General features: G+C 45.1%; 2 protein-coding genes across 2 annotated transcripts in view; one reads left to right on the top strand and one right to left on the bottom strand.

Moving 5' to 3' along the window:
- Nucleotides 1-7,080, top strand: part of LOC6495881 — a 74,026-nt gene extending 66,946 nt beyond the window's left edge. The window contains 4 exon segments of the mRNA XM_044715205.1: nucleotides 271-404; nucleotides 545-640; nucleotides 1,368-1,562; nucleotides 1,627-7,080. Of these exon segments, the coding sequence (XP_044571140.1) occupies nucleotides 271-404; nucleotides 545-640; nucleotides 1,368-1,562; nucleotides 1,627-4,209 (3,008 nt within the window). The 3' untranslated portion in view covers nucleotides 4,210-7,080.
- A 292-nt stretch (nucleotides 7,081-7,372) lies between these two features.
- On the bottom strand, nucleotides 7,373-18,825 carry LOC6494729. The gene is made up of 5 exons (XM_001959740.4): nucleotides 18,189-18,825; nucleotides 11,491-11,885; nucleotides 9,011-9,231; nucleotides 8,380-8,954; nucleotides 7,373-8,130 (listed from the first exon to the last, which is right to left on the bottom strand). Exons 1-5 carry the CDS (start codon nucleotides 18,376-18,378, stop codon nucleotides 7,769-7,771), a joined length of 1,743 nt encoding a protein of 580 aa, XP_001959776.1. The 5' UTR covers nucleotides 18,379-18,825; the 3' UTR covers nucleotides 7,373-7,768.

An 18,825-nucleotide genomic window follows, 5' to 3' on the forward strand; every position in this document is an offset into this window, starting at 1 on the left:
ACTAACTTCATCTGCTGACACCACACATTCTCACAATTTCGACGGGGATATACCTTCTTAACCTATTAATCCCCCCTTTTGTACCGTATATGTGTATAATTTATCTGTACCTGTGCAATATCTATATATTGTCTATTTCTTTTTTTCATGGAATCTGGCTCTTCTTGTTTGTATTTTTTATTCGTTCATCCACTTGCATTCGATTAACCAAAACCAAAACCAATTGAGCCTGTCCTGGAGCAGGGATTAACACATCCAAAACCATTACAGCACCATCGAGCCCCTCGCATCCGGGCCGCAAGCTGCTCTACGCCACCCGGGGAATGCGTGGCGGCAGCGTCGACCTACCGGACGAAATGGAGAAGTCTCAGTCCTCGGCTAGCACTTCGCCGTGCCTTTCACCCGTAAGACATCCCCAGGTAGTCCCCCACTCCCACCAAGCTTCTTCATTTCGAGTCTTTATTTTGCTCCAGCTCCATTTTAGACTGATTTCAGGCACTTGCCAAACGTATGAACTAATCAAATACCGTTTTATTTCACTAAGAAAACCCATCGCCTGCTGCCCACGAATCTGTACGTTATCATCTACAACTTCAAGGCTAGGCATGCCGATGAACTGGACCTCAAGGCTGGCTATAAGGTGAGCTAATCAGGCAAATGGACATCCTACTGTCCCTATCCACTCGGCCGAATATGAAGAAATAAACGAGCGTATGAGTGGGTGTATGAATAATAAACACTGTGCTTTGTTTAATCCGCTAAGCGGAGCGCTTAGCTCTCACAATGGTTGCCCAGGAAATTGCTATAACAAAATCAGAAACAAATACCCATACGCACATGTTCTTTATTCAATATTAAAAGGAACACAATGCCGAACAAAACTTTGTGTATTTATCATCCAGGACACAGCATATAAATATGTGAAAAAGAGGATTTATTTTTATTTTTGTTCTAAGCAAACAGGGTAAAACAAACGGCGTATAAGAAGAAATAATAATAGTATGTAGTTACCGACTTTTGTGTGTACATTCTCTGATTGCAAGTGCCCGCCCACGCCCACGCCGCCGCCGGCAAAGTGTTCAATATTTACAGATTAGCTTTTGTTTGGGCTCTGTCCTTGTTCGCGAACTGACTGGATTGCAGGATTGCCGGATTGCCGGATTGCAGGATACGAGAGCATTGGAAAGTCAAACTTTTGTTTTATGAAGGGTTTCTGTGGGAATTTACGACACGGATCGATAAGTGCTGTTTTCCCATTGATATTTTCAAGAGAACTTAGTACCTAGTCAGTGGCTTTCATTAAGTTTTAGGTTTTAGAATTTAAGCTTAACACTCTGATACAGCTTTTAAATATTTTGCTGAAACAGGTAACTGTCATCGACAACTCAGATCCTGACTGGTGGAAGGGCAAGGTCTTTGGACGCGTCGGCTACTTTCCTTCCAAGTACTGTGTGCGTCTGAATGCCAACGAGAAGCCACTGCAGGTAACCCACAATCTACAGGTCTCCGACAGTGAACGTGGCGAGAATCTAACCCTTTTGAGAGATCAGATTGTCATCCAGGTGAGTTGCACCGCCCATGATTACACCCTCAATCCTTTACATAACTTTATTTGAAAAATACCAGACCGGCGATGAGGTAAACGGCATGGTGATGATCCGCGCCGCGGAGCACGGATCGGGCTACTGCCCGATCAAGTATTTGCAGGAGGTGTGACAGCCAGAAGAGGACGAGCCGCCCTCTGACGAGCGGGACAGACCCTACAAGTCGTCCATGCAATCGTCGCAGTCTCGGGCGACGGACAAAACCAAGCGTAGGATTAGAATCGTAGTCACCGACAACCAAAGTCAAGCAACTAGTAGCGCTGCACCCGCCCCATCTGCACCACCTGTCTCCACATCCACACAGCACCACCACCAGATACCCAGGGAGTCGGACGTAGAAACGAAGCGCCTGAACATCGACTATGGCGACGAGGGCAGCGCCGATTGGGACAAGGACCGGGAAGTACTAATCCTTTCGGGACGACGGAACAAGAACGACAAGAACTGGGAGAACTGGGAACGTATCCGCGAACAAAAGCTGGAGAAGATGAAGGGCATTTGCTTCGAAAGCTACCGTCAGTCCAAGCGGGACAAACTAATGCAGGCCAAGCCTCGACCCAAGCAGCTGGACCCCACCTGGTACACCGACAACATCTACTCAAATCGGTCGGACGACATGGACGAGGACTATGTGCCCGACGTCCTCAAGTACGGACCCTTTCGTCCGCTTCGGGACATCCACGAGCTGGACGAGAAGAGCGGTGGCGTTGCGGGAGAAGAGCGCCGCGGCGAGGGTGAGGGATCCCCCGGATACGGACTGCATCGCTCCAAGAGCTGCAAGGAGTTCCAATATCCCAAATCCCAGAGCTGGTGCTTCGAGGGCAATGTCTTTGAGGCGGGCGGTGGAGTGGCAAGTGCGAGTGGCTCTGGGCCGGGTACGGGGACGGGTGGAATGGCCGCTCAACCCACCACGTCCATACTCAAGAACCGAGCCGGCGTGCCCAAGTCCTATTCCTTCAGTGCCACCACCAAGACTATGCCTTTCGATATCATTGATTACGAACTGCCGCCCTCCACGAATACCCGGCGCGAGAAAAGGGAAGCCTACAGGCGCAACATGAGCCTCTTGTGCAGCAGTAGTTTCGACGAGAGGACCCTGGCCCATCGCTGCTGCGCCCGGGATCAGTGCACTAGTGCCCGCTGTCTCCTGGACGATATCTATCCAGGATCGAGGCCAAGAACAAGGACGGGCAGCAACCGCAATTTGAGTGCCGCGGATTGGCTGTTCGAGGAGCGGAGCGCGGGACGCCAGAGGACACCTGCCCCACCCACTGTCATCTGTTGCTGCTCGGCCGCTGACGACTGTTGCTGCCACCGCCCGCCAAGGCAGCTGCCGCAGCCAGCTCCAAGGGCCAGGAGCTCCAGAGCTCCGCCGCCGGGCCACTGTCCTGGACACCATCCGGCCGCCGAAGAGGAGGAGCACATGCACTGCCGCTACGACACTGACCTGGAGCACTTCATACGAGCGGAACGAGAGCGGCTAATGCTGCAGGACAAGTTCCTGGATGAGGATGAGCGTTACCTGGCCGCTGCAGCTGCGCCCCGGAGTCCGGGCAGAAGATATCCGTCAGCCAACTACCCTCGTCCTTCGCGCAGCAAGTCCTTGTTGGAGATGCCACCACCCGCTGCCACATGCAACAGCCTGTTCGACGAGGACACCTGCTCGGACACCACGGAAATCGATCTGGAGGACTTCAACATCGACCTGGAGAAGTACTGGGAGCAACTGGACAAGCCGCCCAGTCCCATCAACATGGACATGCGACGGAACATGCACAGTAGCCTCAAAGTGAAGAACGTGAACGTCAGGTGCTATAACAATGGACAACCCATTGACATCCATGATCGCGAGCACGAGCGTCTAATGATCAAGAAATCGCTGCTCGAGGGCATGCCCTCCCCGCCCCAGCTGGACTCCAGCGAGTCCTCGACAACTGCCGGGGGATATCCTTTTTTTGATAATGCCGCTGGCGCAGCCGCCTCTGCCTTCCACCATCCGCGTCCCAGCTACGGGTACGGCCACAAGGTCTACCCCACCATGGACACACTGCCCTCGTACCAGTACAACAACTTCTATCCGGAGCACAGCCACCCGACGGTGGGCAGTGTGCTGACCCAGCAGCCAACTGCCGGAATACACCACCCCTCTGCCGGTGGCCATTCGGCCCTGAGTCTCATTAACAACATCTTCTCCATTTACAAGCCCAACAAGTACTCGCCGGAGAACTGCCAGATGAACTACGAGAGCAAGCCGGAGCCGTGCAAGAAGATGAACATGCCGAGCACACGGCGCCCCCTAGGCTCAGCCACCCCGCATCCGCTTCCGGTCCAGCATCCGCACGAGTACATGCACTCGTCGATGAAACGGCCCCTGCTGGTGAGTGCGGATCAACCGCACTTCAAGATCATTCCGGAGAAGACGGGCCTGAAGATATCGCCGCTGCTGAGCTACGAGGACTACGGAGGCGGTAGCGGCAGTGGGACCGGAATGGGAGAGAAGGTTCCACATCACAGACTGAGTAGCACGGCGAGGCCTCTGATGCTTCCGCACTGATGGTGCTGGACCTTTCCGTGGTATGGCAATGGCAATGGCAACTATTGTTAATATGTATGTTTTGTGGGGAGGCAACTTATCCAAGAGACTTGCGAAACGCACAAACTGGGTCCCGCCAAAAAACCCAAGACAACCATCCGACATTCCAGCTGGCGGGGGATTCCGGCTCATCCGTTGTGGCAGTGGTGGTGTCTATCAAGCTTAACCACCCTCCAGCACCCCACTCCACTCCACCCACTCGTCTTCGTCGTCGTCGTCGTCGTCCATCCGCACAATTTGCTTTTTGGTTTTCAGCAGGGCAAGTGCATGTAACATCCACTCATCGTTGTCGCCAAAGAAAAAAAAATGAAACGAGGAAACCCAAAAACAAAAAAAAAACTGACACTCCAGCAACAGGAAAACCACTTAAACAACAACAACTACAGCCATACCATTGGAAAACAGCACAACAACAACAACAGAAGCAGTAGCAACAGCAACAGCAGAAGCAACATCAGCAGCATCAAAGAACAACTGCAACTGCAAGTTGCAAGCTGCAACTGCAACATGACCAAAACAACTTAGTCGAGGAAATGTCGAGGCTTGAAGATGAAAGTTAGGATTAGTAACGAATTGATCAGAGGTTCGATTAGTGTAGAGACAGTCCCCACTCCCTAAGAACAACACACAAACACATATGTATACAATCAATGTGCTTTTAATTCGCTTCAAATCGCTACAAATGCCGCAGCATTGCAGTTCAATGAACAATATCCAACTAAATATAACAAACAGATACACTAATTTTCGAGCAACTTTTAAGCAATCAACAGCGTATTCAATAGAACAAATAAAAAAACTAAAATCAAGAGAAAAGAACTAGTATTAAGTCGAACGTGTGCATATGTATTAAGCCGTTCATATCGCGTTTCATAATCCAGTATGAACATCTATATGTATACCTTACTCTGTAGCAAGCTAAATCGATTTTATTAGTACTGAGTCTAAAGGATGGTCTAAAGGATAAAGGATCTAGGGGACAAGTGCTTTCGGCACTTGTCGGGTTAAACTAAATGAGGAATACCGTTTTTATTGTCACCAAATTTTTTCTATTTTTTATACCAAACAACTTTGAAGTCAACTAAACGGAGGGAGAGTTAAATGGTAATTGCAAGGATCGTTAAAGATAGAAGCTTTCCCCATTATTTGCGGCAACTAGAAGGCGTATATATATGCTCTATATATACGGTATGGATAAGTATGTGTTGAGAACTCGATAGAAGCGCTTTTTGTAAACTAACTAGATTTGTATAGCAATGTGAAACATTGAATATGATAAATATGAATTGTACTTTTATGATGTATGCGTATCCACTGGCCTTATTTATTGAAAAGTACCCAAAAAAACAATGAGCTGAACCCTCACATGTACACACACCTACACCCCACAGTTACACAAATACAAAGACACACAAGACCCCCAGAAAAAAACAATTTGAGAATTAAAATTGAATTTTCATAAAAGATTTAAGTATAAGGCTTTGCGTCACTTTTGTTAATTGTTTTTTGGCGTCCAATTTTACATGATAACTAAATGTAGGGCTCTAGACAAAGAAATCGACTAAAAATCGACAAAATCGAAACTATCGAGTATAGAAAAAAAACTATCAAGTATTTTGTAGTGCGTAAGCTAACTAAAGAATAAAAAATTTAAACCAAATACCAAAATATATGAGAACTTTTTAGTGCAAGACTCCTTGTGCGTGAAGATTTTGAATTTGAATGACTTTTGAATACAAGACACAACAATGAACAAGACATTTTATCAGAAAACGTTTTTTATCTATTTAACATTTTCTTGAACCACATACAACAACAAGAACAAAACAACAAGAAAAAACAACTATTTTCTAAGTGTACCCTATGGCCTATTAGTTAGTAATTAAGAGAGTGTTTTTCCAAAGCCCCGCTTAGACCACAGAAGAACGATAGAAGGACGACAAGGACTTCTGAGAGAAGGTATCAAGGGGGAACTCTGCACAAATCCCAAATCTAGAAAAAGAATATCCACATACTGCACCCAATTAATTGTACGATGTATCTATCGAGTAACGAGTATTTACGATCACATCTAGAGAGTAAGGAACCGAATTGTATTGTAAAATGAATGGAATCGACAAACACGAAAACGCCCAAATCTTATGAGTATGTAAGCGAACAAAAAATGCCGAAAACTTAAATTCAAACAGGATAATCGCTGGCTGGCAAGCTGCGTGCATCAAATCTGCTGAAATTGGCAATTAAGTATATAGATATATATAATGCATATGCATGTATGTACAATGTAGTAGAATTTTTGCGACTAAACCATAAACCCGAAAGGAGAAAATTGCAATCGTAGTGCAGCGCAGCAGTTGTGCAAGTCCATGGTTGAACTTTGCGAAACTGCTTCTGGTTTTTTTTAGTGTGTACTTTCGTTTTACATATTGTACGATTAAGGAATTCAAAGCATTACGAATGCAGTGGGCCATAAGCTATGTCTAAGTCTAAGCCAGAGTTATTGCGCACCGACTTGGACGGCGATACCTGGCGCACCTGGTTGCAACTATGTAGAGAGCAGCAGCCTGGGGAGAACAAACATGCAACATACATACTACATTTATGTACATGTAAACAGTAACTAGTGAAAAACAAAAAAACAAAAAAAACAGAGAACAATATAATATCAGTGCAACGTAATATATCAACAAATACCAGAGCTGCAAACAGCAAGAAACAGAACTCATTAGCACACCTGCAATTTGAATGTGAAAAAAATACCAAAACACACACATCCTTTCCAGTTCCATTACCGATTTCCCGCTTCTACGCAGCGACCCTGTTATTTTACCTGAATTGCAAATAAAAAAGATGTTGAATTCGATGTGAAAAAAATAATAAAAACAAAACGTGTAGTGTTTTTTTTACTGTGTGGGCGGGAATCTCTTTAGCTCCTACCATCACAGGCCGCCCAGAAGTATGCAACGAAATGAACTCCTACTGATTCTATGTTTATGCGATGAGTGAATAAAATAATCCATTAATTATTTACCGGACATTGTTATGCTGGAATTGATTAAATTTCTAAATCTATAATCTATATATATTAAAATTTGATGTTTTAGACTGTGTTCTGTTCAATATACATGAAATTAGTGCCTTTTTCCACACCATTGGAAACAGAAACAGGAGTGAGTCCTTACACATTTGATTTTTTTATTCAGTTTTTCAGCATTAAATTTATATCACATTAAATTTAAAATTAACAGAAATACAATGGTTAGTCGATTCGTCAGTTAATGCTGCTGCAGCTGCAGTTTTTACAATAATTATTACATTTTTTTTCATTTAATCATACAGGTATTCTCTCAATTCTCTCGGAACAGGACGGTTGCACAGGATCGTTAGGTTAGCGTAGTCAAACATTTAACACATACATATAGAGAGTCACATCTTAGAGCTATCACTAAATTGGTTTTAATCTAATTGCATCAGAGTCAGTCAAAGAGATGATTTTTTTTTTGTTTTTTCCTTTTTTTTCGTCTTAAAGCTACGATTTTCAGGTGCGACACCTTCTTGTCAGGCTTACGGGCTAGTTCGTTGGCTGTTCCTGCGGGTGTGGGCTTTGTTGTGGGTGCGGGTGTGGCTGCTCCACAGGACCTGCTCCTTGTGGCAGGGCAGTGGCGCCTGCCAGGGCTGCGGCTGCTGCTGTTGCTGCGGCAGCTGCTGCTGCAGCTGTTGTCGTGCTGGCAGCCGCGGCATCCAAGTTCAACGTGTTGCTGCTGGCCGCCTTCTGGTTGGGGAAGAGCACCGAGTATGCCGGTGGCGGGTCGAGCTCCTCGTAGTTGGGTGGCGAGGTGGCGCCCAGCTGGTCCAAGCCCCCACCCCCAGATCCATTGGCAGCGGCCAGCGCCGCCTCCCGCTCGTTGTTCACCGCATGCTGCGACGCGGAGGCTGCAAGGGAACGGATGGTTTCAATGTGAGAGCTCAAGCGACAACAGACAACTAGAGGGAATAGTGGGGTTGAGGGATTACAATGTTTACAGGATACAGGATAGTGAAATTTTAGCATCAGCGAGCGGAAAGTTAGACACGGTCATAGCACAGGAGTCATAGATTCGGTTTTTTGTGATATGTGCGACAAGAGAACGATTTCAATGACTGTGCCTTACTTGGACTACAAAAGCGAGCAATGCAACATACCCCAGAGGCCGCAGATGAGCAGGGCTCCGCCGCACAGGAGCATTCCCAGCATCAGGTAGCCCCAGGGCCCGTACTTGGACAGGTCCGAGTGCACGCCGGTGCGCGTCGAATTGCGACGGGTGAAGCCGCTTCCAGCTCCTGTTCCGCCCACGTCGACAGTGTCATTATCCGGCTTTTGGGAGGACTCTCCGTCCGCCGCCGTTGTAAAGCTGGGACCAATGGAATTGGGCGACCCGTCGCCGCCGGGCTTCTTCATATCTTTGGTGTGCACTTTGCGCAGCGTTGTCGTCGATGTAACCGCCGTGGAATTATCCAGGGCTCCATTACTTCCATTACGTGCCGGCTGATCCTCCGGGGCCGTGGGTGCATCGTTGGCGAACAGATTGCGGAACACTTCCAGGGCGAACTGCTCGAACAGGTCCGACTCCAGTCCGGCTGGCAGGTTGCCAACGCCAGGGCGATGCTGTTTCGAGCACAGCTCGTAGTCCTCATCGCTGTCGTACTCGTTGCTGTACGGGCAGTGTCTTATGCCATCGCAGGCCAGCTCCTTGGAGATGCACAGGAGGGGCTCATCCCTGCAGGAAGTTGGAGTTAGTCTTGTTTTTTAATATATATATAAAGAACTGCTCACCCGATTCTAAGACACTGGTGCTTGCTGCCATCCTTGCACTGCTCGCCCTTGCCCAGAACAGTGACCATCAGCTTGGAGCGCAGGGAATGCAGGCCGTGCTCCCAGACGATCCTGACACGGCCGTGAAAGAGACGCACTGGATCCTCCATCTCCGAGGCGGTGTCCTCCAGCTGGCAGGGATCCACCTTCCACTGCGCTGTGTGTGGGTCCAGGGAGCTAAACTGTTTGGCATAAATACACGATTTTAATTATAGAATCGCAAATAGAATCTTAAAATTAGGGGGTGTTGGCTAAAAGCGTGTCTAAGTGCGTAAGTCCAACGTGCGAGCAAACAGTTTACACGATCGAACTGCCAAATCGCTAAAAGATCGCCTCTCGGCCACGCCCACACGATTAATATACGGACGTGACATGAATGGCTGAGTTGAAAAAAACGATCTGTGCCCGGCAATCAACGATCAAAACTGCGAATCCACGACAGAGGCAAACACACATAATGCAAAATTAAATATTTACGCTGGAAAAATACAAAACAAAAACCTGTGAAAGCCACGCCAGATACGAGAACTACGAGCTGCCTGGGTATATAAAAATATATATCCATTAATATTGGCTCAGAATCTCTGGTTTTTTTATTCGTATTTTTTTGGTTGCGTCACGTGCGGAGTGAACAGTCCGCTTGATAAGCTATGGACTCTACAAAGCTATAGACACTGGGTCTCAGGTCGCTTTGTGCTCAGGTTCAATAACTCGGGCCAACTAGGTGGTCCCCATTGTAAGTCCTCATTCTCGGTAAACAACAATTAGTAAAGGTGTGTCGTCGCTAGGTGGAACAACAGCAACAACATCGGTTAAACCAGTTCTTCAAAGAACTATAAAAACAATCATTATCGTGCAGTGCATCGTGCATCGCAGTATTTACCAGATTTTCTAGTCTTCTCATTAGGAGGAAGAAAATTCTGTAATTATGCGATGCGACGCATCAATTTGCACTTCTCACCGTCGACAGAACAAAGAAGAGCCTCTATACTTGACATGCAAACGTGGTTGCCTATCCCCCGAGTTACCCCAGTTCCCCAATCTCATACTCGTTCCGAATCCTACGGTTTTCAGAAGCATAGTTTGCTTTTATGGCGACGCTACCTGTCAGCCAGCCAGCCAGCCAGCTAGTCAGTGAGTGAGTCCGGCAGTCTGTCAGTCCAAGTCAGTCGAAAGTGTTGCTGCTGTTGGGTTTTTGTTGCTGCAATTGGTGTAGCTGCTAGTATTACGGCTGCTAGTCTTCTACATTTGTTGCGTTTCGCTTCCCTGGCCAAATGAGACAAACGTGTTTCAAATATGAAAAAAGGCCCAGCCAAATGGCTGAAACTGGCGCGCTTATGCAAATGGGATGGGATGGGTGGGATGGTAAGCAATTCAGGGCCAAAAGAGTAACACTTCTCAAGACTTTGTAAGCAATTCCACTTATTCTTAGACTCTAAAATTGAAAGTTTACTATTTTATTTCACACCAAACAGTGTCTCTGTTTACACTCCAAACTTAAATAGGAAACCATGGGGTTTCCAGAGTTTGTCTTTGACAGAAAGTGAAATATTTCCACCTGCTTGAATGTCAATGTCCACAGACAATAGCACATGGGTAGAGTTAAATGGAAAGTTTCTTGTTCGATCGAGAACACCTTGGCAATGTCAATGATCAGCTGACGAATTACGCTTCGGCAAACATATTTCGACCGCCGAGCGTGAGACAGTCGGCGGGTAATTGGAGACAATTTCAGATGTCAAACTGTCTCATAGGAAAGCCACAAAAAAGTAACAATGTCAAGCGTTAAATTATACTTGCATAACCAACAGATATAGCCTATAAGCGTGTAATGCTGCTGCAGCCTACAAACTTAATCTATTTGACAATGAAATCGAAAACGAAAATTCTCAATTTCACGGCATACATTAAAGGCACACTCCACGAATGATATAATAATAATATGACAAATTTGATGAACGATGAAGTCATAAGGCAGGTGTAGGAGCATTCTTAGTTGTGGAAATATACTGGCCATGTATTTATGAGTTCAGACTTTTGAACTTTTCGGTTGAGATTCTCACACTTGAATGCCGCGCATGCGCAGATGCCAGCCAGCCAGCCAAGTGCCCGCCATATTCAAGCAGTGATGATCGAGATAAAAGAAACTCGCAGATATATATAATGGCGGGTATATAATTCGACCGGAAGGTGCAGAAAATGGCAACCTCGCACTAATCACCTATCGACAATTACACTGAAAAAGAGACAAAATTAAACTGAAATAGAGTGGGGCTTAAATAAAAAAACTTCCTCCTAAAAAATTCCCTTTTTAGGGTCTTGCAACCATTGTTGCTTGTTCAAGTGTTTTTTAATCAAAGGAAACTTAAAAAAACAAACACCTTTAAATCTCAAAATTTTAATTTAGACTTTAGTTTTTGTAAAAATGTTCCTTTACTTACAATATTCAATGGGCAGGTACGTCCCAGCACTCTGGATCCCGATGCTGTTGAGTTCAGTCGCTCCAGAGGTGCACCGGCCTCTACTACTCCACTCGACTTGGCTGTCCGGCGGAGTTTCGAGGAGTTCCCGTTCGAGGGGGCCATGATGTTGGTGGGCGGACTGGTGGTGGCAGCTTCCGGGGGCTGGTTGTGCCGCAGCTTGGGCAGGATCAGACGCACTATGAACCCGTAGTTGGGCGGAGCGCTCAGGATGCGGGAGCAGGAGGCGTGCTCCATGCCGTAGGTGCCCGGCTTGAGCTCAATGATGAGACTAGATTCTTTTCCATCGCTCTCGATGAAGTGCTCGTGCTGGGCACTGCACAGTGGCTTGAAAGTCGGATGTGACAGCAGACCCCCTGAAAGAGACAACCGAGAGACGAGATGTGAGTTCAGTTAGTGGAGCAGACATGACGCCTTGAATACGAATTTACAGCGATCTGTTAATTTCTGCGCTGAAAAGAGGGGTGTCTGATGGATAGCCATTTGTATGCGGAATCCATCATAGCCATAACTCAACCAAGCTATCAGAGCCAATCCCCCAACCAGTCTCCCAGACCCAGTCCAATGCAGATGAAATCCGCAAGTTGTCAATCAATAAATAACTTCAGGGCAAATAAAAAACTTTGCTGTGACAACTCTAAAAATAGAAAATTTTGTGTGAATTGGAATGAAAATGGATGGATGGACAGATGGACAGATGGATGGATGGGTGGATTGGATGGCGCCGAAAGGTGTTTATCGCGCTCCCAATATTTGTTTCCAATTCATGCACTTGTTTCGCTTTTATTTGGTCGCTCCAAATTTCATCGGTGATGAAACCAAAATTTAATTAATGTGAATGGATTCTCTAGTACAATAATTGAATGACTACAGCAACAGAAACAGTGGCAAGTGGCAGAAGTAGAGGGGCTCGGGCTCTTTGTTCAATTATTTTGCACTCGCTCTCGAACTTTGCGCCTCAAAGGTTAAAGAATCACACAACCACTATTAAGTACTTCAATTAATAAAATACAAATACAAGCGCAGGCACATTATTCTCCAACTGCCTGTCTGGTGGGTTCGGGTAGGAAAACTACTTTTGCATTGTCTGCCACAAACTTATCCACAACCATATTTCCATCCATATTCTGGGTCAGTGACTGCACCACATATGTACGTATGTATACTATTATTATATTATTACTGTGGGCTGTTGCAACAGTCCCTGTATTTGTTATTATTATTATTGTTTGTTTTGGCCGCCCCCGCTCTTATTCGTTGCCCCGCTCTGGGCAATTGCCACACAGCTTTTGCGAACTATTAAAAATTTTATTCGCCTGCCCATGTAAAAACAATTTGCATTTACTCCCCATGCTCGTACTCTCCTCATGTGTATGGGGGGTGCAATTTACCAGCTAATTCTCGTTTCGAACTTGACATTAATAGCCAAGTGGATCGGCCAGGTCTGGTCTGGTCCACACGTGCCAGCTGCCTCGCTGCCTGCTGGAGTTTCAATCATCGCTTTTGGCCAAAACGACAGTTAAGAGCAAATGCACTCAATTTCAATCGGGTTAATGACACTCTTTCGACACTTTTATATGGCAATTATGACAAATAGGTTCAAGTCGATAGAGTTGTTCAGTGGAGAGCTATATTTTAAAAAGCAATATTCAATATTAATTTTCCACAATTATTTATTTTTGATTTATGATTAGTGACAAATTTAAAGCTTAAATTAAGAAAGAATCTAGTCAGAAACAGACACCTCACATTGTTTATAGCATTTCTCATATCATATTCCATTTATTGGGATCAGAGTACTTCTGAGCTTAGTTTTCTGAAACAAATTGCAGCCATTCACTTATGCCATGAATGGGTTCAGTTACATCGAGCTACAAAATCTTTAATTAGTTGCAATTGTTGTAGAATGAAAAGCCATTAGCACTGTCGCACAATGGCTGCCACACAGTTAAGCAATGATTAAGGCTTATTTGATGGCCAACAGAGAGCCGTAAAGCGTCATTGCTAATTGGGTTAAAAGCACACTCGCACACACTCAACCATTCGTAGTTAAATGCACACATAAATCCAGCATTTGAATTAATGCTGACCGACTTGGGATCGGTCGGGCTAGTACATTAGGGCCAAAGGGGAGTTCCCTCATAGAAATGGGTTTACGATTCGGGGTTAACCAGCCAAGCGGGCAAGAAAGAAAGGGCCCACCACCAGTTACACCCAATTTTTTCACTAAACCTGCCGTTAATAATTTGTCTTCGTTTTCAGAGCAGAACCGTGTATTTTAGGTTTTAATTTTTGTTACGGGAAAGCAGAACGCTTTCCCCGGGAAAGCTAAGTTGCGTAGCATTAAGAGTTACTCCAACAACCGAATGATATTCGTTTAGGCAAGGTCAGGTCGGAGACTCCGACAAAGCACATCTAAACACAAATAGCAAACAGACCAGCTAACAAAGCTAGACAAACAGGGCAAACAGTTTACTGAAAACTGTTGTATGTCTATTTATCTGCCAATATCTCGCGATGTGTATCTTTAGCTGGCTATATAGCTGGTGTGTATATAGTATCTGTGTGTAGGTCAAGCAGCCAACAGCACCACCACTTCAATTTTGAAAAGGGCACATTAAAATGCGTAGTCAATGCCGCCGATCCACAAGTTGTTATACGAACATATAGCCCTATCTAAGCTAAGCCCATTCACAGAGCCAGCCAGTCCCCAGTCGAGTGGGCCAGTTTTGAGTTGTTATTTAGACTTAGATTCAGATTTAGACAAAAACGGAACTTGGCCAAGAGCGAACTGCAACTGCTCGTGCAGAGATTGTCAAGCAGTTTGAGGGCTTTTTTTGTTTGTTGTTTGAGTGGCAACTGGGCATAATAAATTCTGTGGCTGCCACGCGATGCGGACGCGTGTTGCATGTTGGATGGATGGATGAATGTTGGATGCTGGCTGCTGGATACTGGATGGTTGGGTGCTGGATGCTGCGGATTCTGCTCACTCGTCATAATTACGCCCGGCTGCCTGCAGAACCAGAGAGGGGACAGAGGACCACGGGTTGGCGGGCTGGCTACAAAGCCCTGGAGCGGAGGGAACAGTAAAAGCGCACGATGGAGAGACACTCGAAAAAAAGTTGTTGTTAAAAATTACACAACACTCGCATACACACACAGCAACAGTGGAAACACACATAGCCGAGTGAACGCCACTCGACGCACAAACAGAAACAAACAAAAACACAGTCGGAAAGTGCAGTTTGTTATACTCTTATCCATTTCAGGTATTATCCAGCCAATATCCAACTAAAAAGTTTCATTTTTAAATGGAAGCATATATCTACCAGGGATGTGGGGGATAGTACCTCAAGTTCGTCCCTTTTTGAAGAGCTTTTTTTGAAGAGTATCCTATTCGGTGTCTGCTGAAGGCACTTTCATAAAATAATCTTGCGATGTAGATGTTCTCTTCTTAACTTGGGTATAAAACTATAAAACCCTTAACTGAACTTGAGAGTTTGTCTTGCAATTCAAGAAATCAAATATTCATAAGCATGGCTAAAGGAAACTTGAGGAATAAGGATGTATTTTTAAATATAAAAAGATCATATACTAAATAGAATTCTTAATATGAGAGATTCTCTGCCACTCTTAGAGCATTTCATCTTCTGCTTTGGGCACAAATCATTCTATTTGCTTTATTTTTTATTTGTGTAGCTGCTGAAATTGGGTCAACTATCAAAGTCAGAATGGCAAGGGTTAAGTGCTTGTCCCTCTTCCTTTGCTCTCTCCCTGTCGCTATCTCGCTTAGTGTCTCTGTCATCGTCTCTTTCTCTGGCCTCGCACCTTTCCCGCTCCACCCAACCACCCAACCACCCAACCGCCCAATCCAACCACCCAACCTAACCACCCGCCATCCCACTTTTCCATTTCCATTCCCCCAACCGCCATGTACTAATTTTCCTAATAGGTCAAGCGAATGTGTCATCATGTTGCTGTTGCTTCTCTGTGTTGCTGTTGCTGTTGCTGCTTCTGTGGTTGTCGTTGTCGTTGTCATTTGTCTATTTGCCCAGCTAAAGAACGACAAAATAAAAAAATTGTACTATAAACAAGAATTCAGGCAAGGAACTAGCCGTTTGTTGCTACAGCTGCTGCGGTTCTTAGTTCTGATGCCACTGATGTTGCTGCTATTGCTGTTGCGATTGCTGGTTCTGCTGCTGCTGCTGTTGCGTGCAACACATTGCCAGAGCTAACGGCAACTGTTGCTGCTTAACTGGCCAAGCAGTCAGTGTGGCGTGGAAGCCAGTTGAACATGACTTCTAATGGCCGCATACATAAATCAAAGCCCCATTTCAGCGCTTGGCAGAAAAGAAGAATTGCAGAAATAATTGCAGAACGAATCCCCACCCCCTAGAAGCGATTTAAAGATATTTTCAAGAATTTCTTAACAGAGTTCAAGTTTGTAAACTATTTTCTATTTTCTATTTCTATCATTTTTCTAGACAATTTGCATTTTAATTAAGCGATTTCCCGTCTCTCTATCGCGCTTGATCTTTTTGCAAAAAAAGTTCAGGCGCCAGACGGAGAGTTCGAATTGGAATCGCAAAACCGGTGGGCGTGTGTGGGAATTGGGGAATTTTGGATGGGTCGGGTTGGGGGTATTGCTACCAATTGAACCCAGATGACTTGAAGTTGCATATCGAGCAGCTTTTTGGCACAGCTGTAGATAAAAAACTGGAGCTTGGAGCTTGGGAGGGAGCAGTTCTACAAGCCACAGATGGCTGCTGCTGGCAACATATGTTAATTCTATTTGATATTCCACAACAGAAACGGCAAAACAGAGCTTCAAACCAGTTTCCTCCACACACACACACACATACACAGTATTACTGTATGTACAGTGGGCTATGGCTAAATATACATATGAATGTTTATGGGCGAATAAATAACGCTACGCTCTTGGCTCCAAAAAACTGTTGCTGCGACTCAGCAGCAATCCGGTGTCCGGGCACCCCTCCAGGTTTGTTGTGCTTGCCAAAAAAAAAAATAAAAATAAAAGCTGTCCGGATAACGAAACGCGCCACGTGATTGTATTCCAAGAGTAAACAATATCCCAGAATCGAGATTCGTTTATAGATTTGAATTCAAATTTAAGCAGAGCGCGTGGATGTTCAAGTTGGGGTTTCATGTTCTGGATTTCAAATTTCAACAAAAAAGTGTTTAAATTGGTACTTGAAGTTTTTTAGACTTAAATGTCAATGGAACACTGGCCCTCGACGGGTGTACTTTGATCTCTCGGCTTTAACCCGCTCTGTTGCAACAGATTCAGTCGCAGACTCAGACTCAGATACAGATACAGATCGTGTAGCTTGCCATTCTGGCTCTTTGTTTGGGCCATAACTGTATTTCAATGGCGGCAATGAGGTCGTCTGGCGGTTGGGTTGCGTTTTCTGAGTCGTTTCTGTTTTTTCTGACTTGTGCCCCCCCCTCATTGTGTTTTCTGTTTTAGGTTTCACAAAAATAGCAACTTTTCTTTCTTTTATTTGCATTACATTGTTATTGTTTTTTTTATTTAATTTCTTGCCGTAAAACTTCCGCGTGACGTGTTTACGGTTTCTCGCTTTTCTCGATTTTTATTGCAACTGAGGCCGTCCCAACCTCCACCACCTAGCTTTCATCCATTAAGTGAGTCACAAAACTTAACGCTTATCAGCAGCAGACAGGCCTAGAGGGCCAGGGGAATTGGTAATCGAATCTGGCTTTTCGGCAGAAATTAAAGCCAAATCATTGTCGGAGCCATGTGCGCATGTCCCCCAACGGCGAAGGGTTGGAGGGTCAACTGCGGTTAAGATCGGGTGCTGGGGAGCCAGAGACAACCGGTTTCCGAAACCAATAATCGGTGATAAAATTAAAAGCACACACAACAAATGACAGTGGTTCATAATACATGGCTATTCTTTATGGACAGATATAGTATGGATGACTAAAAAAGAAGCTACTCGCAGAGATTAGAAGAGCACACAGCAACTACAGTAAAAAGTACAGATGACGAACGGGTTTAAGATCACTTCTAAGCCATATCTTTATTACCTATAGATTGTTTTGTATATTTTGTCTATTTTTAGTTGATGCTTGATCATAAACTTGATTTTTTAATAAAGAAAACATATTAAAAGAATATAAATTTAACTTTTTAATGATTTTATTTAGGGGTTTAGTGGAAACTTTGTTTTAATGTTTGATTGTTTATTCAGTTTTGACTGTAGTTTTGGCAATAAAATGAAAGTTTCGTCTAAAGACTTGATCTTATTACCAGATACTTTAGACTGATTCACCAAAGAAGTCCGTCCAAACAATGAAATGAAAGTTTTCGTCTGGTTGCAGAGGGGGATGTACCTCTTCCAGTACCTCTTCTGGCCCAGTCTGGTACTTGAAACTGATTCCCCGAATCTGGAAATCTCGAAATATCGCAATTATGGAAAAACGAGCACTTCAGGCGCCGCAATTACGGAGGCGCCTTCCTCTATCAGAGCCATCACACTAGATATCCTCCCACCCTTTCACCATTTCACCATTGGATCTCTCTGGATTCCCACCGTTTGCACACAATGAGGACTGATTTTCCCAGACTCATATTTTTTTAGATGATTTGCAATGGATTTTTTTGGGAAACTAACCAAAGGAGACCGCTGCACTCTGGACGATGGCGGCGCTGGCGACCAGGAGCGTGATCCACGCCCACGCGCTGTAAATGTGCAGAATTTGATGGCTGCCAGCGCCGGCGCCGGCACCGCAGTTGCGTCGCTGCTGCTGCTCAGGTTGTTGTTGGTTTTGTTGACTTCTGGCGCAGCTGACGCAGGACGCCATTTTAATCTGGTTTTTTTTTTTAGGGGGGTTTTATTATAAGTTATTTGATTTTTTTTTTTTTTAATTTTTAAACGGCTTTTAGAGCCGTTGATCGTGGTTTTAATATCGAATTTCACTCGGCGCGCTCTCACACAAAAACAGTTATATGGACGATTCACTCGGTTAGTTAGTTGCGCAATATTTCGCAATAATCGGCGGCAGTATCACCTTCTAAAACTAGTTCGCCTAAGATCCGTTATATCGCGATTAAATATACCATATAGCGTATCCGCTCGCGCGCCCTTTTTTCTTTCAAAAGCCGAAAAACCGAGCCAGGCGGCGACAGACTTCTGCTGCTTCTGCTCGAAACTAGCTCGAAACAGCTCGTAGCGCTCGAAATTGCGAACTTTGCGAACCTGCTGCTACGACCGATCGGAATATAGTGAGCGCAGCTTCGACTTGGGGGGC

Source organism: Drosophila ananassae, chromosome 3L, assembly GCF_017639315.1.
Source record: "Drosophila ananassae strain 14024-0371.13 chromosome 3L, ASM1763931v2, whole genome shotgun sequence".
Taxonomy (NCBI): Eukaryota; Metazoa; Arthropoda; class Insecta; order Diptera; family Drosophilidae; genus Drosophila; species Drosophila ananassae.